The 23,156-nt window shown below is 42.4% G+C and overlaps 1 protein-coding gene across 5 annotated transcripts in view; it reads left to right on the top strand.

Annotated features, from left to right (window-relative positions):
- The window catches only part of SEC24B (SEC24 homolog B, COPII component), a 65,857-nt gene extending 52,576 nt beyond the window's left edge, over nt 1-13,281 (top strand). For all 5 annotated transcript variants that reach the window (XM_075200690.1, XM_075200681.1, XM_075200677.1 and 2 more), the window contains 4 exons: nt 5,920-6,012; nt 9,586-9,689; nt 12,352-12,496; nt 12,653-13,281. In XM_075200690.1, coding sequence (XP_075056791.1) covers nt 5,920-6,012; nt 9,586-9,689; nt 12,352-12,466 — 312 coding nt within the window. In that variant the 3' untranslated portion in view covers nt 12,467-12,496; nt 12,653-13,281. The remainder of the gene's footprint in view (nt 1-5,919; nt 6,013-9,585; nt 9,690-12,351; nt 12,497-12,652) is intronic.
- Nucleotides 13,282-23,156: the final 9,875 nt, after the last annotated feature.

The raw sequence follows: 23,156 nt of genomic DNA, 5'->3' as shown, positions 1-23,156 counted from the left end.
AAGTTTGTTTTACTACATTTGTCTAAATTATTTTTATAACATAATACCCATTAAGTAGATAAACTTATTGTGTAGGTATTTGAATGTTGGTTCAGTGCAAACTGAGTAGTATGTGCTGTCATTACACATGAGAAAATATGGAAAAATACTTTTCTGTCTTAAAAGTAGAGCAAGTGTGAGGTCCATATATAATGGTTTGCATATCATCCTATCTAGTTAAAAAAATCAAAGAAATCATGAGATTAAAACAAACAAGAACAAATAATTATTATATTTGAATTATAATTGATTTGTTTTACTGTTGCTATGACACATGACAGATTAGTGTGGGACAAGCTTATATGTTGAGAATTTTTTTTTTTGTAAAATGTATTGCCTGCCTTGTTTTTAAACACCTTTTGCACTTTTGAAGAGATTATACCCGATACATGCATGAAGTAAGAATTACTAAAAGTATTTAAACCAAGGAAAAACTTAGCTTTTACATGGCACTGCAGAAGTACTTTATTTTGCCTCTAACCATTATTCACTCCTGTCAGATTTGCACTGTATATATTATGTGAGTAATTAATCACTGGTACAAAGTCTTTGGTTTGGAAACAGGTTTTTAATTATGATAAGGAAATTTTTATTTTTTTTCCATTTTTAGCAAGTTAGAAGAAATGACGGCAAATTGGTTCATTTAAAGAGACATTTAAAAGAGAACCTTTTAAACTGTCTGCAATCTCTTGCGGGTCAGATGACAATTGGGTTTCTGCCTTCTATATAAATGAGTATATGAAATGACCATTGATCATTCTATACAGAAATGATTAAAATCACAAATGTATTTAAAGTACAAAAAATAACATTTAATAAATCGGAGCATACATTCACATTTTTGTATCTTTTTGTATTACGTAGACATGTAGTCTTATTGCAAATCAATATTGGCTATCTTAATTTGTTGGTTAGATACTTTCTGGTGGAGTGCACATAACAGGAACTTGCAAAAAGTCTTGTCTCTTCTGTTTTCAGGGATGGGCATTGTATGATAAGAAATGTCAACAGTTTTATCTATACAGTGTGAAAACCTTAGCAGTGTATAAACTTTCTTCTGAACATCTTTAAATGTTGTTGTGAAATATTGAAGGGTCAGAGTGCACATGGTATTATAACTTTTAAATGTATACTATTTCTCTTTCACACCAGTTGGGGTGAACTGCTCACCGTGGGGTATAGAGGGTGCTGTGGGAGTAATGGCACTAAAAATCATTTCTAGCCTTGCCCCCTCCACAGGAAGAGCTTAGTTTTTTTTTTTTCTTAGTGCCAACAGAGTAGGGCACTTTTAGTGTAGTCTTAGATTTTTTTTGTGTTTTGTATTTTTTTTTTTCCACGGCGATCACCATGTGACCGTCATGGCTACTTCAGGGAGAGTGCCTGAGACACTTTAGTGCCGCCCCCCCCTGATTTATGTAGGGCTCCCGGGAAAAGGGTCACCTAGCACTCTGGCAGTGTCCAGGACCTAGCCGCTTCCAGGGAGGTGATGCTGGCCACCCCGGGAGCCGCTACCGAAAGCTCCAGTCGCCCCTGACTGCTGTGGAGGTGGAGCTGCTTGCAGTCCAGTTTCCCAACCTGTCAACTGGCATTTGGAGGAGACGTTGCGGTGCAAACAGGTAGTGAGGCATATTATGCTGGTGGGGAGCTGTCGCTGGAGAGCAGTCCCCACCAGGGTCTTATGTGGGTTTTTTTTCTGCAATTACACATGTATGTTTTTTGCTGATTTTGTGTAGGCCAGCAAAGAGTTAAGTGGGCGTGGTTATGTAATAATTAACTTATTTTTTCCAGGGCTCTGGCAAGCTTATCAGCCATTTCCCACTGTGCCTGCAGGACACTCAGACGCAGACACATCCATGGGCATTGAGAACCAGTAGATATAGAGTGGCTTTGCTGTTACTTTTATCTTTTTCAGTGTTTGTGTGTTTTCTATCTGCTGTACATCCTGTGGGTGTACATTACCGAACACTTCTGGTTCTAGTCTTAGCTGAAGCACTGTATTATTGTGTATTTCTATAGTTACAGTTTGCCATATACTGTACAGTTCTTCTTTGTTATAAGTTCCACAGTGTGTCTCATTTACCTTTCTGTTTTGCAATATATCAGAAAGAGGGATTGGGGCCAAATCCAAGGCTGTCTCTGTAATGTACTACACCTGTACTAGGTGTGAGTCCAAATTGCCTGGTTGACAGTCAGACCAGGGGGGCCCTGTGCACGGTATGCAAGGCAGAGGACCTGGGCTGGTGCTCGTCTGCGGGTTTGGCAGACATCGTGTTACCAGCCTGGGCCAAGGAGCTGGCACGGTCTATTGCTAAGTTAAGGAGAGACAACCCATGTTTGGGGGATGGTAGGTGCTGATACTTTTTCCACTTCTCCGGGGTACGCAGTCCTGAGACGCCATTCCTTCGGGACAGGCATCTCGGTTGCTGCAAGGTGATCCAGGGGTCTCCCAGGAGCCTGTTTGGATGAGCAGTTTGGAAAGCTCTGTGCAGGGTTTGACCAGAGTGTCTAATTTCCTTGAAAAATTGTTCCATTCGAGTATGATAGCTGGACGGCATAAACACTTGGGTATGACTATTGCCCAGGAGTAGTAGTAAATTCGGACACTGGTCATCCAAATTTGGAGATGGTGATGTTCTAAAGGATTCTAACTATGAGGACTTGCCCACAGGTGGAGGATATGTCCAATAGATAGGGCATTGAGGCCCTTATCCTGGCAGTGCAACATTTTTTTAACATATCGAATGGGGAACAATCTTTATCACAGACCTCCATGTTTAAAAGGGCAAAGAAAAGAACGGTTTTCTTCCCTCCTTCTGCACAAGTGTTGGAAATTTGGGACAGGGCCAGACTTAATCCTGATAATAATTTTCAGATTCCCAGACGATGCAAACTTTTCTACCCATTTCCAGATTCGGAGGTAGGATTATGGGAGACTTATTACAGCATCGATGCTCCTATTGCACACTTGGCGAGGTCTACTGTTTTTCCGTTGCTGAATGAAGCATCGCTTAAAGACGGTACGGACAAAAGTGTGAACCGATTTTGAAATTTATTTAGCGTCTGGGGTGTCCCTGCGCACGGTGATGGCAGTGATTTGGGTCGTTAAAGTTGTTGAAAAATGGGCCACTACCCTTTATGCAGGAATTCAGTCTGGTGGGGCTAGAACTGAGTTGGCTCCTCTGGCAGAGCATATTAAAAATGCTGCTTTTTAGTTTTTAGGGGATGCGGGTCAGGGTTTGTCTAAAACCTATTCCTTAGCATTGGCAGCTAGGCGCACATTGTGGTTAAGATCTTGGGAGGCGGATGCTAATTCCAAGAGAGCTTTGGAATCTGTCCCCTATGACGGAGCGGTTTGTTTGGTTCTCCTTGACAAATTTATCGCTTAGGCCACAGCGGGAAAGAGTGCTCTTCTTCTGGTAGCGCCAATAGCAAAAGGAAGGCGTTTTCGCTCTTTTCGGTTTGTTGGTTGCTCTAGAGGTGGTTTTTCCAGAAGCCAAGCCCCGATTAGAAGTGGAGGAGGGCAAAGATTCAGACAGGCCTGGCCAGGACATCAACATGCCCCTAAGCCACCAGACAAACAAGCCGCGTGACTTCCTGTTTTCTCCACTGGGGGCTCCGGTGAAGGGAGCGCGCCCACTGCTCTTTCAGGAGCCGTGGCTCAGGTCCACCACAAACACCTGGGTGAAAGGTATAGTGTCCAGGGGATACTTCTTGGACCTCGTGGGGGCACCTCCACGGTGTTTCATGACCACACCTTTTCTTGGGGAGTCAGAGAAAAGACAGGCTTTGCAGTCACTTCGGGATGCCGGGGTGATTGTTCCAGTTCTGTTGGGGCAGGGAGGTCAAGGCTTTTACTCTTACCTTTTTCTGGTGCAAAAACCGGATCAGCCCTTCTGACCAATTCTAAACCTGAAGGACCTCAACACCTGTTTACGGGTACCCAGCTTTCGAATGGAGTCCATCAGATCTATGATAAATTCCATGAAGAAAGGTGAGTACTTAGCATCCTTGGATATCAAGGATGCTTATCTACACATTCCGATATGGACAGGTCATCAAAGACTCTTGCGGTTTGCAGTGGGTCTGGAGTGGTTTCAGTTCGAGGCTCTCCCATTCGGTTTGGTCACCGCAGTGTTCAAAAAGGTGACGGCTGTAATGGCAGCTCAGCTGCATTTACAGTGGGTGACTATTTTACCTTACCTAGATGACCTGCTGATCATTGCAGAGTTTGTACCTCTGCATCAGTCACATCTGCAGCTGACCAGGGACATTCTGCAGGAACACGGATGGGTGATCTAACTACAAAAAATTCAATTGGATCCAAAGTATGGGGTTCCTGGGATTATTGTTCTACACAAGGGTTTTTCTCCCTTCAGACAAAGTGCGGAAGATCCAGCGTCGGGTGTAATATATTTTATATCTAAATCGCGACTCAGTACTTCAGTGTATGAAGCTACTGGGTCGCATGGCTTCCTTGTTCGAGGCTCTGCAGCTTGCTCATTTCCATTTACGCAAGTTCCAGCAGGAGATTCTGGCAAAGTGGTCAAGGTCGGATCCCTGCTTAGAAAGGCAGGTTTTCCAGTTATCACAGATAACACTCCTGTCTCGTCTGATGGCTGTGGAGGGACGTCCTAACACAGGAACATTTTTTCTCGGTGTGGGACTGGACCGTGGTAACGACGGATGTCAGCTTGTTGAGGTGAATCTTCACCTCAGATTGCAAGGGACTTGGACGCCGGAGGAAGCACGGCTGCCCATAAATGTTCTGGAACTACAGGCAGTATGCAATGCTGTAGTTCAGGCACAGTTTCCTGGCACGTCGCCGATCCGAATACAATGCTACTGCGGTAGCTTATGTAAATGTTCAAAGAAGAACAAGGAGTCCTCTTGCCATCAAGAAAGTGTCAAATATCATGAAATGGGCGGAACAATAGGTTCCTGCAATTTCATCAGTGTTCAATCCGGGGTGGATAACTGGGAGGCCAGCTACTTAAGCCGGCATGCCCTTCACCATGGCGAATGGTCACTCCATCCGTAAGTGTCTTCTTAAATAGTCCATTTGCGTACATTTCGGAGGGCTCTCCGGTTCCTGAAGATCATTCCATGAGGTCGGCGGCGCAACATGGGGCCTCGGCTGAGAAGTTGTGTAGGGCAGCTACTTGGTCTTCTGTTCATACATTCACCAGGTTTTATCGTTTCCACGTTTTTGCTTCAAAAGACACAAGTTGTGGCGGTAAAGTTTTACGTGCCGCTCATTCTGAGCATTCCACCCATAGGGGCAGCTTTGGAACGTCCCCAAGGTGAGCAGTGTCCCCCAAATCGTGTTCAGAGAGATTTTACGGTAAGTAAAAAAATCCTATTTTTTGTATGTTACGTTTTTATTTATACTTTCTGTGCTTGTGACCATTCCTTTGTAGAAGCATCAATGATCTCTTGATATGCTAATAATTATGGAGTACATAGGTTCAATTGTATTTTTGTCAGCATGAGATGCTGCAAGTTTAATAGATTCAATTTAATGCTACTTTTAATGCTACATTTATATATTTTTTTGCTTTTGGTAATTGGGTGGGTATACTAGGCATAAGAATGCTTACTTTCAGGACCAACCTGCAAAAAAACAAACTGCAAAATATGTGTGTACATGTGACACAACTCCTAAGGTGGTAAAGCATAAAAAAATCTAAAAGTGATGCAGCTAAAATACAATCTAGCTAATTTTGCTGTACAAGTAAATGTGTAGTAATATTCACCTTGCATATAGATATGTATTAAACTGTATATTTGAATTGTTTTACATTTTGCTTTTGTATAGAATTGTGTTTTTTCTAGTTGTATTTCCATATTTTTTATAAAAATATTTTTCTTTCATTTTCTTAGTCACTTTACCTCTGGGTCGGAAGAAATTGTGATACTGTCTTTTTGAAGGATGTTCTAGGATTCCCTAACTATGCATGTGTGCCACAAAAAATGGTAAATAACAAGACTATGGAGTTTATCCAAGAAAATTATTTTGTTTATTGCAAGATCACTAAAGAAAGTGAAATGTTTTGTTATTTTGAAATGCGTGTAATTAATTCTGAATAATGAGAATTTGCTTTGGCTTGTCAAGGTGGGAAATATATCAGCTCAAAAATGTGTCTACTCTTCTGTGTGTGTAGTCATAAGCAAACAACGCATTTCTAGAATAGACACAGGATTGTCTATAAATCTCATGTTGAAATAATGGACAGGTTTCTGTTTCAGAATTGGGTCTTCATGTGTTTTGTTAGTCAGCAGTTAAAAATTGTTGCCATTCAGTTTGTTTGTTTTCCTTACGGAGTTGATAATGCATGTGCTTTTGCCTAAAGAATTAATGATAGTTTGCTTGTATACAGTAAAGGGGTGGGGTACCTTTTTACGATGCCCTTCTCGCCGATACCAGATACACCGACAGGAATACACCGAAGGTGTATTCCCCAGCGCACTGGTAATAGTGACCGGAAACCATGGCGACATATGAAGAAGACGGCAGGTAAGGATGACGTCACTTTCATGCCGCACTTTATCTTTGCTGTTATTAAGGTGGTATTTAAAGGAAGCGCCACCTGTACAATGTATTAGTCTTTCTAAATAACATTGTACAGGCAGTTGCTCCTTAAAATACCAGCTTAAGAACAGCAAACATAATGTGCGGCATGAAAGTGACGTCATCCTTACCTGCCGTTGTCTTCATACATCGTCATGGTTTCCGGACACTGTTTAAAGCTGTCAGAATTACCAGCGCGCCGGGGACTACACCTTCGGTGTACTCCTGTCGGTATACCTGGTATCGGCAAGATGGTCATCGTTTTAATGACTACCACCGCAGTAAAGAGAGTTGATGAACAGTGTAAGTGGTGTTTATTGTGAAAAGACCAAGCGAACACTTAGGGGCAGATTCAATTTGGTGCGATATGAAGAGATGTGTTTCTGCAGACTGTTCCGGAGGCACATCAACTCAATCTTTACCATAGAAATGCAAGGAGAAAATGAGTGGATATTTCTTACCGTATCGGTCGGCAGTGTGCACAGCTGCAGCGATAATCGGCGCCACCACACTGCCAGTTGAATCTGCCCCTTAGAGGAGAGAAATGCCTTATTCTTTTATTCATGTAAATATGGTACAGTCACTATGAACACTTGTGAATATATTACTAGTACCCAAATGCAAGTGTATAGATGTATTGGAGTATCTATAGCCAACCATTTCTAGGATAAAATATATATCAACAACGTTTCATCTGGGACCTGATGACCAAACATTTATGTATGCAAGTCTGGCAGTGATCAATGCTTGTCATGTCACCGGATAATTTGTGACTGTCGCTACTAATGAAAATAAATGAACAGCAATTATTTTATTTTAGTGATACATTCAAAGTCATTATTCTCATTTAAACTGTAAATCATCTTTCTAAATCTCCATTACCTGTAGTTAAAATGCTGCAAAAACTCAAATTGCAGTACCAAAGAACTCCACCCAATGCATAACTCCACCAAATGGTAGATGTTAACCAATTTCACATTAAATTCTGAGTTTTACTTTTCTCTGCGCTCTTTGTCAAATCTGTTGTGTATCCCTAAGCCCACACTGGTTTTCTTTTCTTTTTTTTTAAACATATTTTATTAAGGAGATTTTTCAATTTTCAAAACAGTGTAAAGGTTAAGTTACATTGATCAAACAACAAGTACCTTGCAAATGAAAAGAACAATGTGAACTTTGTCAATCAAAGTAAAAACATAGAAAGGGAAAGAAAAGAGAGAAAGCAGGGAACAGGGGGGGAGGGAAAGAAAGAGGGAGAGGAAAGGAGGAAATGTTAGTGTGGTAAGAGGGGGAAGGAAAAGGGGCACCTGGCATCTAGATGTATTACGTGTATCTACCATATGTTGCACATCTTCTAACTCTATATTCAATAGTTTCCATTCTAATCAGGTCTTGGTTGTTCTGAACCATAGGAGGCGAGCCAAGGATCCCAAATCGCACGAAATTTATTGGGACGGTCATTGAGAATGCTTGCAATGTGTTCACAGCTATATGTCTGCCATGTTCTATTGATGAACCCACACTGGTTTTCTATACTCCAGAACCTCTTGCATTTTTCATACAGGCAGTGTTGTCAAGATCACTACGTACTTCTCATTAGCATGCACTAAGAAGTACACATAGAGAGCAACTCGGCCTGTTTTAGTCTAACCAGCAGCAGTAATACACAATACATGGCACAATTGTAGACTTGGTGGTCCTGGCAAAAGGTAAAACTCATTATGTATGGTACATTTTATGTGTTGGGTGGATTTATTTTGTAAACACAGCATCATATGTGTCCAGCCATATAAAACAAATGGAAGCCAAAAACTATTAAAAGTTGTATAATTTAACTTTGTTTCAAATATAGAGACAAACTTCACACTTTTACTTAATTTAGGACTCTATATGTTGAGGAGTTTCCAGACGTTAAGGGAGAATTCAATTCTAAAGAACAATGCTGGGCGCTCACTTTTACTATACGATAATATATGCACATTATTACTGTTAGTACGGTAATTTTAAAATCATTGCAATTAGTGTATATAAAATGATAAAAGGCTAATCTGGATGTCCTTAGAGTTTCAAGTTGTTATGCCATCATGGGGAATAATGTTTCTCCGCAAATCTGAAACCAGTTGGCATCAAAGTCCGTTGATACTTATAATTCTTTTCTTTCAATATCTTTTGGGTCTATAATGAAAGAAATGCTAGTTAACTTTACAGTATAATTTAATACTGATTCTGTATATGACCAATTTATTCTCAAAGTAATTGTTTGTTGAAGAGCAATAACATTTTTATGAAAAAAATGCTGATCTAATCTCTTGTTCAAAACGAAGTAAAAACCAGTATACTTACAGTAAGTAAGCTGAACTTTCAGGATTTGTTTGTGTATCAAATTTTTTTTCTGACATTGCATTATCATATCGGCACATCACATTTTGCCCTCTACCACGTATGCAGTACAATGACGTGAAGGGCAAAATGTATACAAGTTTGAAAAGCCAGCTTGTTTTGTATGCTCCTTTTCTTCTCTAATTCTGTCTGGCTGTGAACAAGATAAATGTTTTGTAGAAATCATGGATGGCAGTACTGCATAATGATCATGCTCACAGCAACTGCATTGGAGGATTTGAATTTCCCAGCTCTTTTCTATTTTTTTTTTTAATTTATTTTTTTTTCTTCAAATTTTAGTAATAAAAAAAAAAAATCGGACATTCAGAGCAGATAACATTTTTATTTATATCCAACATTGATGCAGTTGTTGTTATAGTGTTTTGGTGAAATGGCTAACTGTGGTTCTCCAGTAACTAACCTCACAAGTTTGAGATAGTCACTGTTTCAATCATGAAATTTGCATATACTATATCTGCCACTTGGCCCTTTCTATGTGAAATTGACTATTCTTAATGCAGCATACAGACACGTTACAGATAATGTGTTTGCTTCTGAAAACTGCTTATTTTATTTTACTAACCCAGTTTTTCTGCTTGTAGATTCAACTTCCTGAGCTAGACACTGTTGCATCAGAAAGAACAAGAAATTTAATTTCATGGCTTAAACAGGATAGTCCTTTAAACCCTGTTTTATATGTGTTGAAGTAAGTATCTTGGGTATATTCATATACTGCATGCATTGCAACAAATTTGCATTGTATTTGAAACAATGGCCTAGGGAATACGATATCTCCTTTAATATGTACATTCTAATTTTATCACTGATGACACTGCTGATTCACCTTTGATTTATTGTAAAGTAAATTTGGAGTAAGGTATATGAGAATGTTTGGAGATGTTGGCCTTAGTGGTGGTGTTAACCCTTCAGCCCAAGCACAAAATGCCATACTGTGAGTGCAGTTTGATTTAACAACGTTACAAAATTTACATCATTTTTGTGGTATATTTTCAGTGTATATATAGTCAACAGTAGGAAACCCCTTTGCTTTATATCCTTATATATGTGATATTTTTCTTCAAATAAAGTTTGTGGAATTATATTGGGGTCCCAGATACAATTGTAGTGTTCCAAAATATTTCAGTCTGACTAGTTTAACTTAAACTCTTCAGATGCTTAAAAGGGGTTTCATCCGCTATATATTTCTGGTATAGCTTTAACACTATGTCTTCTCTTCCTAGTAAAGCTAGGGTACAGTTGCAGTGGGAAGGGGATCTACATATAGATCTCTGTACCGACCAGTGGGAAGATATATTCTTGAACTCATTTCGTATGTCTAAGTGTGTGAACCGCTGATGCGATACAGTTGGTGACTTTACGTATTTTTTTTGAAGCTGCCCACGTATCCAACCACTATGGGCCCAAGTCTTTACTTTAGCTAATAAAGTTACGGCACAGGTTCCTTCCCCCAGAACCTGAAGTAGCCCACTTACCCCACTATCCCCCACATTTTCCCCTGCACGCACGCTAAATACGTTTTTAGTCATATACTGATAGCTACATGAGTCTCCATAGCGCAAGCTTGGAAATCTCCAAATCCGCCGTCTCTTCAAAAAGTAGTAGCCAAAATTCAATACAGCTTTGAGATGGAAACAGTGGGCATGCCATACTCTACTGCAACATCACCTATGAAGTGTCACAACTGGCATGTATATGTCAGAGGTAAAAGGTGCACCACGTGCTGACCTCATATCCATCTCCCCAGTCCAAACATTTCTACTAATAGTGTACCATCAATCTACACAACCAGAGGTCCCTAGGTTTTTCAATAACTATGGAGTTTTTTTGATAATACAGTGTACTAGCTCTCCATGTTATGGTGAATGGGTGCTGATATATTGCTGTGTTCCTAACCCACTATGCACCCCACTTATTTCCTCTGTTTATTCTGTCCTTGCCTTGCCCCTCCCCTTTTTCTTTTTTTTTTAAATCGATAAAAAGACTTGACGTTTAAAAGGGTTTTCTTCCAAATCGATAAAATGTGTGACATCAAATTAAATCAAATCAAAGCAAAGGTCCGGTCTAGTTCTGTCCTATAAGGGTAAGGCAGGGCCCTCTGATCATGGACAGGCTACCTTGGTCCTTTGACCAGTGGCCGAGACAGCTCAGGAAACCCAGGATCTATGTGCTCCTGGTGTGACAAGCCAGGGGTGCCTGAAAATCACTGGGAGATGACAGAGGCACGGCACACATTTTTTTTCCAAATTTTCTTTTGCTGCACTTCAGCCAAAAGCCAATGGCAAGGGAGGCGAACAAGAGAAAATTTTATAATAGCCTGGCCATTAGGCTAGGGCTGTATTCACTCTGTACTCTGACTGTATCTATTTATTCACCTTTATGTCACCTGTCGCTGGTATGCGGAGACCCTTATGGGCTATTCCACACGATCTTGGAAGGATGTGACCCTGAAGTTTCCACCCCTTTGCCATGGAAGGGGGTGGATGATTTGGTGCCCTGGAGAACCCTGGGTAAAAGGAACCTAGGGGCCTTGCAGTGAAGGAGGGTCTGAAGAACCTTGACCCCTGATGGACCATTTGGTTCCATGGTATTGGGGATAAAGGAGCCCTTGCTCTTTCGAGGAAGGTTTGAAGTTACGCACCCTCATTCCATTTTTAGTGTTTTTATGCACTTGGAGCACTTGGGTGAAGAAAGCACTGATCCTGGGCTTTCAGATAAGAATATCTGAAAATAGCACTTGGTTCTAGTTTGTAGCAGTCCAGAGTAGTTGCACTTATTTGATAATAACCTTATTTCTTCATGATGTACTTGACCGCCTTATGAGTATTGACCATATCCTACACTAGTTAATAAACTGATGACTGGATGCAATACTACCTGCACACTGCATTTTACATATTTATATTGGAGTCTGTTCATTTACTTATGACCTATAACTGGACAACAACAAATTTTAAGTGACTGTTGTATGTGTTGCAATTTTTGGAGCAGCACATTTAGATTTTCACTAATATTAGTTTGTTTTTAAGTTATTATTCATGTTCCTGCTGTTTTCTGTGTTGTACATTTGTATTGTTTTAGTTAATATGTCACTTTTGATAATATTGGATGTTTTTCACTCATAATTGGATTGAAGTATTTCATGAAAACAGAACTTCTATCTGGTTTACCCCACAGACAACTTCCACATACAGTTTAAATTAATTTGAATGCATTATGTCATATGCAGACTTTTTTAATAATTCTCAAGCCATTGTCTCGTGTAACTCAAAGAACCTAGGAGGTATCGATCATTTATTGCAAGAAACTTCTTATGTATCTTATGGAGGTAACATTTTGTGTCGTTTCAGAGATGATAGTGTTGGAAAGACTGAATTTTTCCAGCATTTAATTGAAGACCGTTCAGAGGCCGCCTTCTCCTACTATGAGTTTTTGCTTCACATTCAACAGCAAATATGCAAGTGACAAAGGTGTGCAAGCAGCCTTTATCTAGAACAGGGGTAGGCAACCTGCGACTCTCCAGGTGTTGTGAAACTACAAGTCTCAGCATGCTTTGCCAGTAGATAACCAGCAGATAGGTGGCATGGCATGCTGGGATTTGTAGTTTCACAACACCTGGAGAGCCGCAGGTTGCCTACCCCTGATCTAGAAAGTGTTTCAGTTAATAGAGTGCTGCCCTCTGGCTCGTGGTCTTAAGAAGAAACAAGAGACGATGGACACCAAAGTACTTATTGTAGAATTTCAAAGCTTTTCCGAAGGAGCAACACTCTATATTTTAGGCAGATGTGTGTGTTCGGTCGTGTGGCATTCTGGTGCTGTGCTTATTTTATGTGATGGATGGCTTATTCAGGTTTTTCAGTTTTCCTGATGATGGCAACTATTTTTTTTCCTAAATCTATATTTCTTCCGGATATGAAGAGATGCCATGGACCAATGTTTCACTCACATTTGTATTTTCTACATTTTACAAGACCGCTTTGTGGCATTTGGCATTCTTGACCTGGAAGATGAGAATTTGCATATATCTCTATAGAAATAAAATATATAATGTATATAGAATTGCATTTGTAAAGTAAGTGTAAAAATGTAACTAAAAAAAGTTGACTTACTCAAGTGTGAAATGTTGGTGAATGTAGAGCCGTTCTACGAATGAGTGAGGTCTGATCACTACAGATGTGCAACATTTATCCCAGAAACACAGATCTTTTCCTTTGTGTTAAACCATTTCTGTGGATTTATTTATGACCGACCGACTAATTAATTAAACATTTTTTGCTTGATCATGTGTTTTTATACTTGCAATTAATTATATATGCAATTACTACCTATTTTAGAGACCAACTTAAAGTTCTAGACTCTTTATTGTAAATGTTTTTAACTCTTATTTTTCTGAATACTTTAAGTAAAATGTTCAAACTTCAACATGACTTTCTGTGTTTACTGGCAAGCCCAGTTTCTGAGTCACTGATATTGACATCTAACTTATTGTGTCACTTCCTTTTTCTGGTTGTTATAAGCTGCCTAAACACCGTTCCAATATACAGTTATTAGCACAGGGCATTTTTGAGAAAATAACACAACTATGCTCTCACCTCTCTGTCTTCTTCATAGTATTTAAAATTTGAAAATTAGTTTGTGACTCCTGTCCTGTGGGCTGGTGTCATCGTATGTGATTGGTCAGAGCCAATCAGGGCCCTTGTGTACATCCCAGCACATAGGATGTTCACACCTTCATTAATACCTGCCAGAAGATAACTACATGCAGATGTTAGAAGAAAAAATAAATCTAACAAATGCTTGTTTATATGTTTATTCAGATACAGGTGACAGGCCCATTTTAAAATTTCAGAGAGATAGTAAGCATTGAAATACTAAACATTGGTTTCTTGATCTGTGAGGCTGATTAGTTAAACTTCAAACGAAGAAACATGCATGCGTGTGTTTTGTTTTTTTGTTCCTTATTTTATTTTTTGGTTTTTGGTGAATTCAGGTAATCATGTTATTACCAAACCTGATATATCAGAGATGTGACCACAGATTATTGTACCACACATTGTGTCAACCACATGTAAAACATAAGTTACCAGTCTGTTCCCTTATATGGTTCTTGTGCCTAGATTGTACTAACCAGTGCCCCCACACACTGCACCAGCCATGTGCTCATACACACACATCCGATTATGTCCACCATGTACTATACCAACCTGTGCCCCCCATATAGTCCCCTGTGCGCCTACACCATGTACAGCAATATATTCCCACAGAATGTATGCAAAAAAGACTCCCCGCCCTCAGATGAGGAAACAGTTGGGGTCTTACTGGACTTCTTAAAGGCACTACCCAACCTTAAATCTCTTCTTGCTCTATTGATGTCTTACAATCATTACAACTTATAAAGGCAGGATTCTAAGTTATTTAAAAGCAGTATTCGATATTCATAGTCAAAAATATCGACACCCATGCAGTTTGTTTTCTTAAATCCACCATTTCTTCCATAAAATTGTTGAAATTTAAAAAATATTTTTGTTTCCGCATGTGTTTCTTTGGTTTGCAGTGGCATAAAAGGGAAAATAAAAAGTTGTAGCTAATACCACACACAAACCCTTACGTGGGCCAAACTACTGGCACTTTTTAGAAGTAGTTAGAATTAGATTTCAAGTAGGTCATTCAATTTCACTTTGGAACTGAACTCGCCTGTGAGTAGCAGATGCCTGCAATATAAAAGTCACTCATTACACAAACTTAAACAGAGAAGATGGCCTGGTAATCTGGAGATTACTGGGCCATTTTGGAGCGCAATGGTGAGCCCAGTGTCAGAAAGCCGTGTCTCTGTTGAAGGTCATTAGAGATATCATGAGGACAGTGACCCCAAACACACTTTAAAAAGTACCCAGGAATGGCTCAAGGCAAGAAGCTGGACTGTTCTGAAGTGGCCGACAATGAGTCCAGATCTAAAAACAATAGAGCACCTGTGGAGACATCTGAAAACAGCAGTTCGGAAAAGGCACCCTTCAGATATGAGCAGAGTGGACCAAACTTCCAGGCGACAGGTGCTTATCTGGCTATAGGAAGTAATTGATTCCAGTTGTTAAGTCTACGTGTCAATAATTTTGCCAATCTTTTACTTTACTGATTTAAAATGTATGCAGTATTAAATTCAGAATAAATGACCTAATAGTCGATTGTGGAGGCCATATATTGTTAATTAATTTCAAGTTCTGCACTTTTTTTTTTTTTTCAATTAAGTCAAACTTTCCTCTAAGCATGAGTGACAATATTTTTGGCCACGAAATAAAAAAGAAAAAAAATACTGGTCTTTCACCACACTGTTCCTGGCAATAATACCTTCTTTTTTTTTTTTTTTTTTTTTTTATTAAAGACTTTATTAAGTTTTGTCACAAAAATTATAGACAACCGACATGGTCAAAAGGTAAATCAGTAAAGGCAAGATGAGGAGACCAAATATGATTAGAATGATAGCCCAGTATGAACATATGTAATAGGAACAGTAACGCAGAACTGAAAATAGACCCAGGAAAGGAGTATAACAGTGTGACGATGTATATAAAGGGAGAGGTAGGAAAGAGGTTGGGGGGGGGGGGGGGGGGTGTAAGGGAATGGTGAGACCGGAACCGGGACTCCCGGTGGCCGAGGTACAATATGTCATATGTAATCTACTAAATATATCAATCACAGGAAGAGGGCAGAAACACTGAGGAAGGTCAGGTGAGTATGCAAACCCAGAGGCACCATTATAAATGAACCAATCACCCCAAATTTGAGAGATTATGGGTTTTCTTATTTAGATATGCAGACATAGAAGCCAGGTACCAGATTTTATTGAGTAGTTGCTATCTAGAGGGGGGGGGATCAGGATTTTTCCAATGCTTTGCAGCTAGACATCTGACAGCATTGAGGGTCTGAACGGACAATTTGTATGTTTATCTAGGGCTTCTATAGAGGAGCCGAGGAGAAATGACCATGTGCACTTGGAGACCTGGACGGTAGTAACATCATCCCAGAAAGAGGCAATACGTGGGCAAGACCACCAGACATGGAGAAAGGACCCCTGTTCCCCACAACCTCTCCAGCATGAGTCAGAGGTGGAACCATATATTCTTTTCAATCTAGTGGGACCAGGTACCAATGATAATAAATTCTATATGCGTTTTCCTTGACAAGGGATGAGATGGATGTCTTAGAGACTCTCTAATTGTTGCCCAAGTCAGCCTCCTACCTGAGTTCATGGATGGGGGGTGTTGGTTTGTTTGTAGGAGGCCATATAGTGTGGAAATAATCCCCCTTTGCAGAGGCGTGTGTACACACAGGGATTGCAGGGGGTTAAAGGTCTTGTTATATCAGGTTTAGAAGGAGTCAACATAGTGTTTTATTTGGAGAAAAGCAAACGGGCTGACATTGGGGAAGTCAAATTTCTCCCGCAGCAACGGTAGTGGAATACATTGGTTTGCTTGTAAAACGTCCCCCACCATCCTGATATCTCTGTCTTGCCAGGCCTTGAAACGGGAGGAGCATTGTCCTGGGGTAAAAGTGGGATTGACCCAGAGAGGTGTTATAGAGATATGAGTGGAGGTGAGCTCAAAGTGGAATTTGCAATAATCCCAGATCTGACATTTGTAAAGGGCCACAGGGTGAGATTTCAGCCAGAGAGATCTGGCGCCCATTGGAACCCCCAGAGATGAACCTAAGGACCATAACGGCAACAGGAGGCCTCCAGATCAATCCATCGAGGACTTTGGCATTTTGTAAACCACGCCACAGCCTGGCTCAGGTGGGCAGCCATATAATATAAGCAGATGTCCGGAAATCCCCTGCCGCCGCTAACTGTTGCTCTACGCAGAGTAGTGAAACTAATGCGTGGGGGGTTATGGTGGCACTCGAATTGAGAGAACCAGCGATGCAATTGGATTAGGATGGATCTAGGTGCTTGCACTTGGAGAGTTTGGAAAAGATAAAGCAAACGTGGGAGGATATTCATCTTGAGAGCTACTATCCGACCCAGCCAGGAGATGATTCATTTCTCTTCCCTGCCATTGGGGGACACTGCGAGACATTGGGGTATAGTAGTGGGCTCAGGAGTTCTTGTCACTTTAACTGTTAAGTCTTTGGACTCCTTCCCTGCTATGCCCCTCCTCTCCAGAGAGATCCTCAGTTTTTTGTAAGTGACTTGGAGTTCGGTCACTGGAGTATAGGCTCCTGCCTATACTCTGTTTAGCAAATAGATTAAATGTTTTTATTTTTATCCTTTTATAGGTGAAGCGCGGGATCCTAGGCAAGACCCAGGAGAGTGAGTAGGATCTGGCTTTGCTCACTCTGGATCCCAGCGCAGGTAAGTGAAGCCTAGCGCTCATTTTACTAGCACCTCTGCCGGCATTTATTAATCAGGGGCCATTAAACAGTACTTTGTATGACAGTGAGACTGTGCAGCAACGACAGGGGAGTGAAGCTGCATCAGCCTCTCCTCCCCTTGCAGCGATCTATTGCCTGCAGGTCCCCGCTCTCCCTAGGCAACGAGCACATTGGAGGGACAGAAGCAGCGCTCACACTCGGTGAGGTGAGCGGCTGCTCTATGTACTAGCGCGGCGCTGGGCACTTTCAAATAGCGCGCTTACATTCACTCCTAGGCGGCCATTGGGGGATGACGCCAGCGAGTGTTCAGGAGGCAGAGCAGGCAGCGCCAGGAAGGGGAGCAGTGACAGCGCAGCTTCCTGCCTCGGTTCTTCCCGAGTGGGCAACGGAGAAAAGCCACTGCTGAAAGCGTGCAGCTCTGCCTGGAGATTAGGGGACAGCTAAACCTATGCTCTGCCTCTCCTCCCTGGCATATCCTAAGATGCCCTAATCGCTACAGGCTTGTATCGTTAGAAAGCATTTGGGGAGTGTATATATTTGTGTTTTTATGGTCTTGTGAGTTATTTCATGTAAAGGGAATTTTCACAGACGGTACTATAACGGACTTTTGGTATTATTTGGAGTGGTGCTCTTTCAGAGACTTCCTAGCACAGGACTCTTCTATTTTGTCATCTTAAATTGTCTGCATTTCTTTTAATAATTATTTTAAGAAGCAGAACAATGGCGGAGAAGGGGACAGCTAAAGGCAAGGGTAATTCTGTGCCTGCTGCAATGTATTATACCTGTTCAAAATGTAACACAAAACTTTCTGTTGGCCACATAGACCGAAACGCCCTTTGCGCAGCTTGTACTGCAGACGCTCAGAGGCGAGACAGCGCAGCCCAGGAGGGATCTTCTACAATGGTAGAACCGCCCTGGATGCAGGCCTTTTCTTCATCTATGGAGAAGCAGACGAACGTGATGCTGCGGGTAATAGAGGTACGTGAGAACACTACCCCACTTACACTTGCAGGCAGCCAGTCTGACGAAAAATGCTTCCGCATCACAGGCAGGGTCTACCCACAGGGAAGATAGGATAGTATCTATTTCCCGGAAGGGCAAGAGGGCCATTACTGAGGTAGGCCTGGACATAGGTCAACTCTCTGATCTCTCCTCAGCAGAGGAAGGTGAGGTAGATATAGACCCAGAGGGGAAGGCTCTCTATGATCCTGACTCTGGCTCCACGAGCGTGGATAGTCTTATTTTGGGAATCGGACATGCCTTAGGGTTAGCTGATCCGGAGCCGGCTGCTCCTAAGGGTATCTCCTTATTTAAAAGACCGAAGGCTCAGTTAGCAATATTACCGCATTATCCAGAAATGTTGGAGATTATTTCTGAATCATGGCACAAGCCAAATAAGCAGTTTATGATGCCGGGAAAATTCAAGTCCCTTTATCCTCTGCCCCCTGAGGACTCTGTAAAATGGGAGACTTTACCTAGAGTGGACACTCTGGTAGCCCATTTAGCTTCATCTTCGGCTATCCTGGTCCAGGAGTGGATAACCCTTAAGGACTACACTGATAAGAAGTGTGATCTGGCTCTTCGCTCAGCGTATACCGCTGTGGGAAGTTTGTTTAGGCCTAATATGGCTGTAGCATGGGCCAACAAGGCGGTGCAGTTATGGATGGAGGCTTTGATTAAGGGCCTTAGAGATTACACTCGGCGTACAGAGCTAGTAAATCTAGCAGAACATGTACTAGAGACTTCGGAGTATGTAGCGAATGCTGCCATGGATGCAATTTCGGTAAATGCTAAGGCCTCGGCTCTTATTGTAGCAGCTCGTCGTAACCTATGGTTACGGACTTGGTCAGTGGACGCAGACTCTAAGAGAGCTTTAGAGAATTTACCCTTTGACGGACTAACTCTATTCGGGGCGGAGCTTGAAAGGGTTATCCAGGAGACCACGGGAGGAAAGAGACGCTCTACCCATGGTTTCAAACAGACCCCGTCAGGGTAGATTTCATTCCTTTCTGAGTTTTTCCTGAGGGGGAGGTGCCTTTAATAGAGGGCATTCCTCAGCGTCTAGATCATCGGCTATTAGAGGCAGAGGAGGTAGAGGTACAGCAAGGAGAGGTTCTGCTCGTCCAGCAGACAAGCCCTCCGCGTGACATAGTTCCTCAGGGGGAGCATCAGGTGGGGGCACGACTTCTTAAATTCAGGGATCAGTGGTGGAAATTCACGATGGATCTCTGGGTTCGAGGAGTTGTGTCCCGGGGCTATGTCATAGATCTAGCCCACTCCCCTCCTCACAGGTTCTTCGTCACTCCTCTCTCCTCTTGCCCCCTCAGACGTGTAGCACTAATGGAAGCCATGCAAAAGCTCCTTTCGGCTCAAGTAATAGTTCAGGTTCCTCCTCTAGAAAGGGGGCGGGGTTTTTATTCGAACCTCTTCCTGGTGCCAAAACCAGACGCATCCTTCCAGCCCATCCTGAATCTTTGGTCTCTAAACAAGCAGCTGAAGATTCAGAAATTTTGCATGGAATCCCTTCGCTCTGTGATAGCAGGGATAGAAAAAGGGGAGTTTTTGGCATCATTAGACATCAAGGATGCATACCTGCATATACCTATCTGGGAAGGACACCAGAGTCTCCTTCGGTTCGCAGTAGGAAAGGCGCACTTTCAGTTCAGGGCACTCCCCTTCAGCCTGGCTACCGCTCCCAGAGTCTTTACCAAGATCATGGCAGTCATGGCCAGTCTTTTGCGCCAGAAGGGCATAACAATTGTCCCTTACCTAGACGACCTTCTGTTGAAGGCACCGTCTGCGGTCCTTCTATCCCAACAGATTCAGACTGTTATGCAGTTTCTTCAGAGTCACGGTTGGGTGTTGAATTTACCCAAGTCATCGCTGGTGCCGACTCAGCAGATGCGCTTCTTGGGTCTGCTTTTCGATACTCAGTCTCTGAGAGTTTATCTTCCAGCAGAAAAAGTCTTAGCTTTGCAGACAAAGACCAGAGCCATGCTGAGGAAAAGGAGTGTCTCGGTTCTCAGTTGCATGAAGCTCCTGGGGACAATGGTCTCGGTATTCGAGGCAGTTCCTTTTGCTCAATTTCACTCCCGTCCACTTCAGGTAGAGAGCCTGCGGAAGTGGTCAGGGTCTCAGACGAATTTGGACAAACAGATGGTTTGTCTGTCCACAGCCACAAGGCTATCTCTTGTCTGGTGGACGTCCCGATCCAACTTGGAGAGAGGCCAATCCTTACAGGTATGGTCTTGGACTCTAGTCACAACAGACGCCAGTCTGTTGGGATGGGGGGAGTAACAGGAACCCTGAGGCTTCAGGGTATCTGGTCCCCTCAGGAATCACGTCTTCCAATAAACATTCTGGAGCTCAGAGCAGTGTACAATACTCTGATAGGAGCACAGAAATTTTTAAGAGGAAAACCTCTTCAGATTCAGTCCGACAACGCCACCACGGTAGCGTACATAAATCATCAGGGGGGCACTCGCAGCGCGGCTGCTATGTGAGAGGCCAGACGCATACTAGCGTGGGCAGAACATCAGGTCCCCAGGATTTCAGCCATTCACATTCCGGGGGTGAAGAATTGGGAAGCAGACTTCCTCAGCAGACACACCATTCATCCTGGGGAATGGGCTCTAAACAGTCAGGTATTCTCCCTACTGGTGGAGCGTTGGGGCCGTCCGAAGATAGACCTGATGGCGTCCAGTCTCAACCATCAGGTGCCGCGCTACGGCGCAAGAGCTCGAGACCCAGCTGCAGAAATAGTAGACGCCATGTCGGCCCCTTGGCAGTACCGGATGGTGTACATTTTCCCGCCCATTCCAATGATTGCGCGGGTGCTAAAGAAGGTGAAGAGGGAGAGGGTTCCCGCTATTCTAATAGCTCCTTTTTGGCCACGCAGAGCGTGGTTCTCAGATCTGCTGTTGTTAGCAGGAGCTCCTCCATTCCGGCTTCCCATGCAGGCAGATCTTCTGGTTCAGGGTCCATTCCTTTACCAAGGTTTGGATCAGCTGGTTTTGACGGCCTGGCTATTGAAACCCTAATACTTAAAGCTAAGGGTTTCTCTCAAGAGGTCATAAACACCATGATTAGGGCCAGAAAGCCTACGTCATCTTCCATTTATTACAGAGTGTGGAAGACATATATTGTGTGGTGTGAGTCTAAGGGATTTCATTCTTCTAGATTTAAGATTTCCCGTGTCCTGGATTTTCTTCAGGAAGGTGTTCAGAAGGGTTTGCGGCTTAGTTCCCTCAGGGGTCAGATATCCGCCCTTTCTGTCTATTTTCAGAAAAAGATTGCTGAATATGCAGATATCAAGACATTTTTGCAAGGAGTTTTGCGCATACAACCTCCTTTTTGTCATCCTGTCGAGCCCTGGGACCTCAATTTGGTTCTTCGTGCTCTTTCTAAACCTCCGTTTGAGCCTTTACAGTCTGTTGACTTGCGGTATCTTATGTGGAAGACAGACACTCTTCATGCTAAAGTTATAGCCAACAAAAATACTGAGCTTGGGGCACTTCGCTGTGACCCTCCTTTTCTTATTTTTCACGCAGACAGGGCAGTCCTTCGGACCAAGTCGTCTTTTGTTCCTAAAGTGGTTTCTAGATTCCACCTAAATCAGGAAATTGTTGCCCTGCTATTAAAGCAAGGAGGGACTCTTCAGTAGGGTCTACGCAGTACTTGGATGTGGTGCGAGCTCTATAGATTTATGTAGATCGTACAGCGCAGGTTAGAAAGACCAGAGATCTTTTCGTTTTATATGACGCCAATAAAAGAGGCTGGTCTGCTTCAAAGCAGTCAATTGCTCGGTGGATTACATCCACGATTCGTGAGGCTTATGTTTCAGCTTCTTTAGCCGTTCCGCAGACTTTAAGGGCACATTCTACTAGGGCAGTAGGTGCCTCCTGGGCGGCTAGGCACGGCGCGTCGACAGAACAGTTGTGTAGAGCGGCGACTTGGTCTTCCGTCCACACATTCACTAGATTTTATAGACTGCAGGGCCTTGCATCGGCTGATGCAAGCTTTGGTCGCAGGATTATGCGTGCAGCTGGTCCAGAGCATTCCCACCCTTGAGGAAGCTTTGGTATATCCCCAATGTCTCGCAGTGTCCCCCAATGGCAGGGAAGAGAAAATAAGATTTTTACTCACCGTAAAATCCATTTCTCTGACTCCATTGGTGGACACTGCGCACCCTCCCTTGCTCTGTATATAGTTCTGTGTGTGGAAGTTTTGATTATGGTTCTTTATTATTAAGACCTGTCTAGGTTATGTTACCTCCTTAAGTTCACTCTTTGTTAGTCAAAACTGAGGATCTCTCTGGAGAGGAGGGGCATAGCAGGGAAGGAGTCCAAAGACTTAACAGTTAGTGACAAGAACTCCTGAGCCCACTACTATACCCCAATGTCTCGCAGTGTCCCCCAATGGAGTCAGAGAAATGGATTTTACGGTGAGTAAAAATCTTATTTTTTGCCACCTAAGCAGATCTAATCTAATTGCTTTAATTTTAGAGGGGAAGTTTTCTGCATATAAGGATTCATATTGGGCAGTAATATAGACCCCAAGGTATTTTAGTTTTGTATGCTGCCAAGAAAAGTTAAAGCTATTTTTAAGAAGACCCAGGGTGGGAGATGATACATGGAGAGCGAAGGACTCCGTTTTGGATAGGTTAATTTTATAACCAGAAGCAGAGCCATAAGCTGCAAGAGTGGAAAACAGATTTGGGAGCGAGCTGTGGGGAGAAGTTAACGTAACAAGGATGTTGTCCGCAAATAGGCTAAGTTTATATTCCTTG

The sequence above is a fragment of the Mixophyes fleayi genome, chromosome 1 (assembly GCF_038048845.1).
Source record: "Mixophyes fleayi isolate aMixFle1 chromosome 1, aMixFle1.hap1, whole genome shotgun sequence".
NCBI lineage: Eukaryota > Metazoa > Chordata > Amphibia > Anura > Limnodynastidae > Mixophyes > Mixophyes fleayi.
Note: the sequence above shows the minus strand (reverse complement) of the source record. Positions and strands in the feature narration are given on the sequence as shown.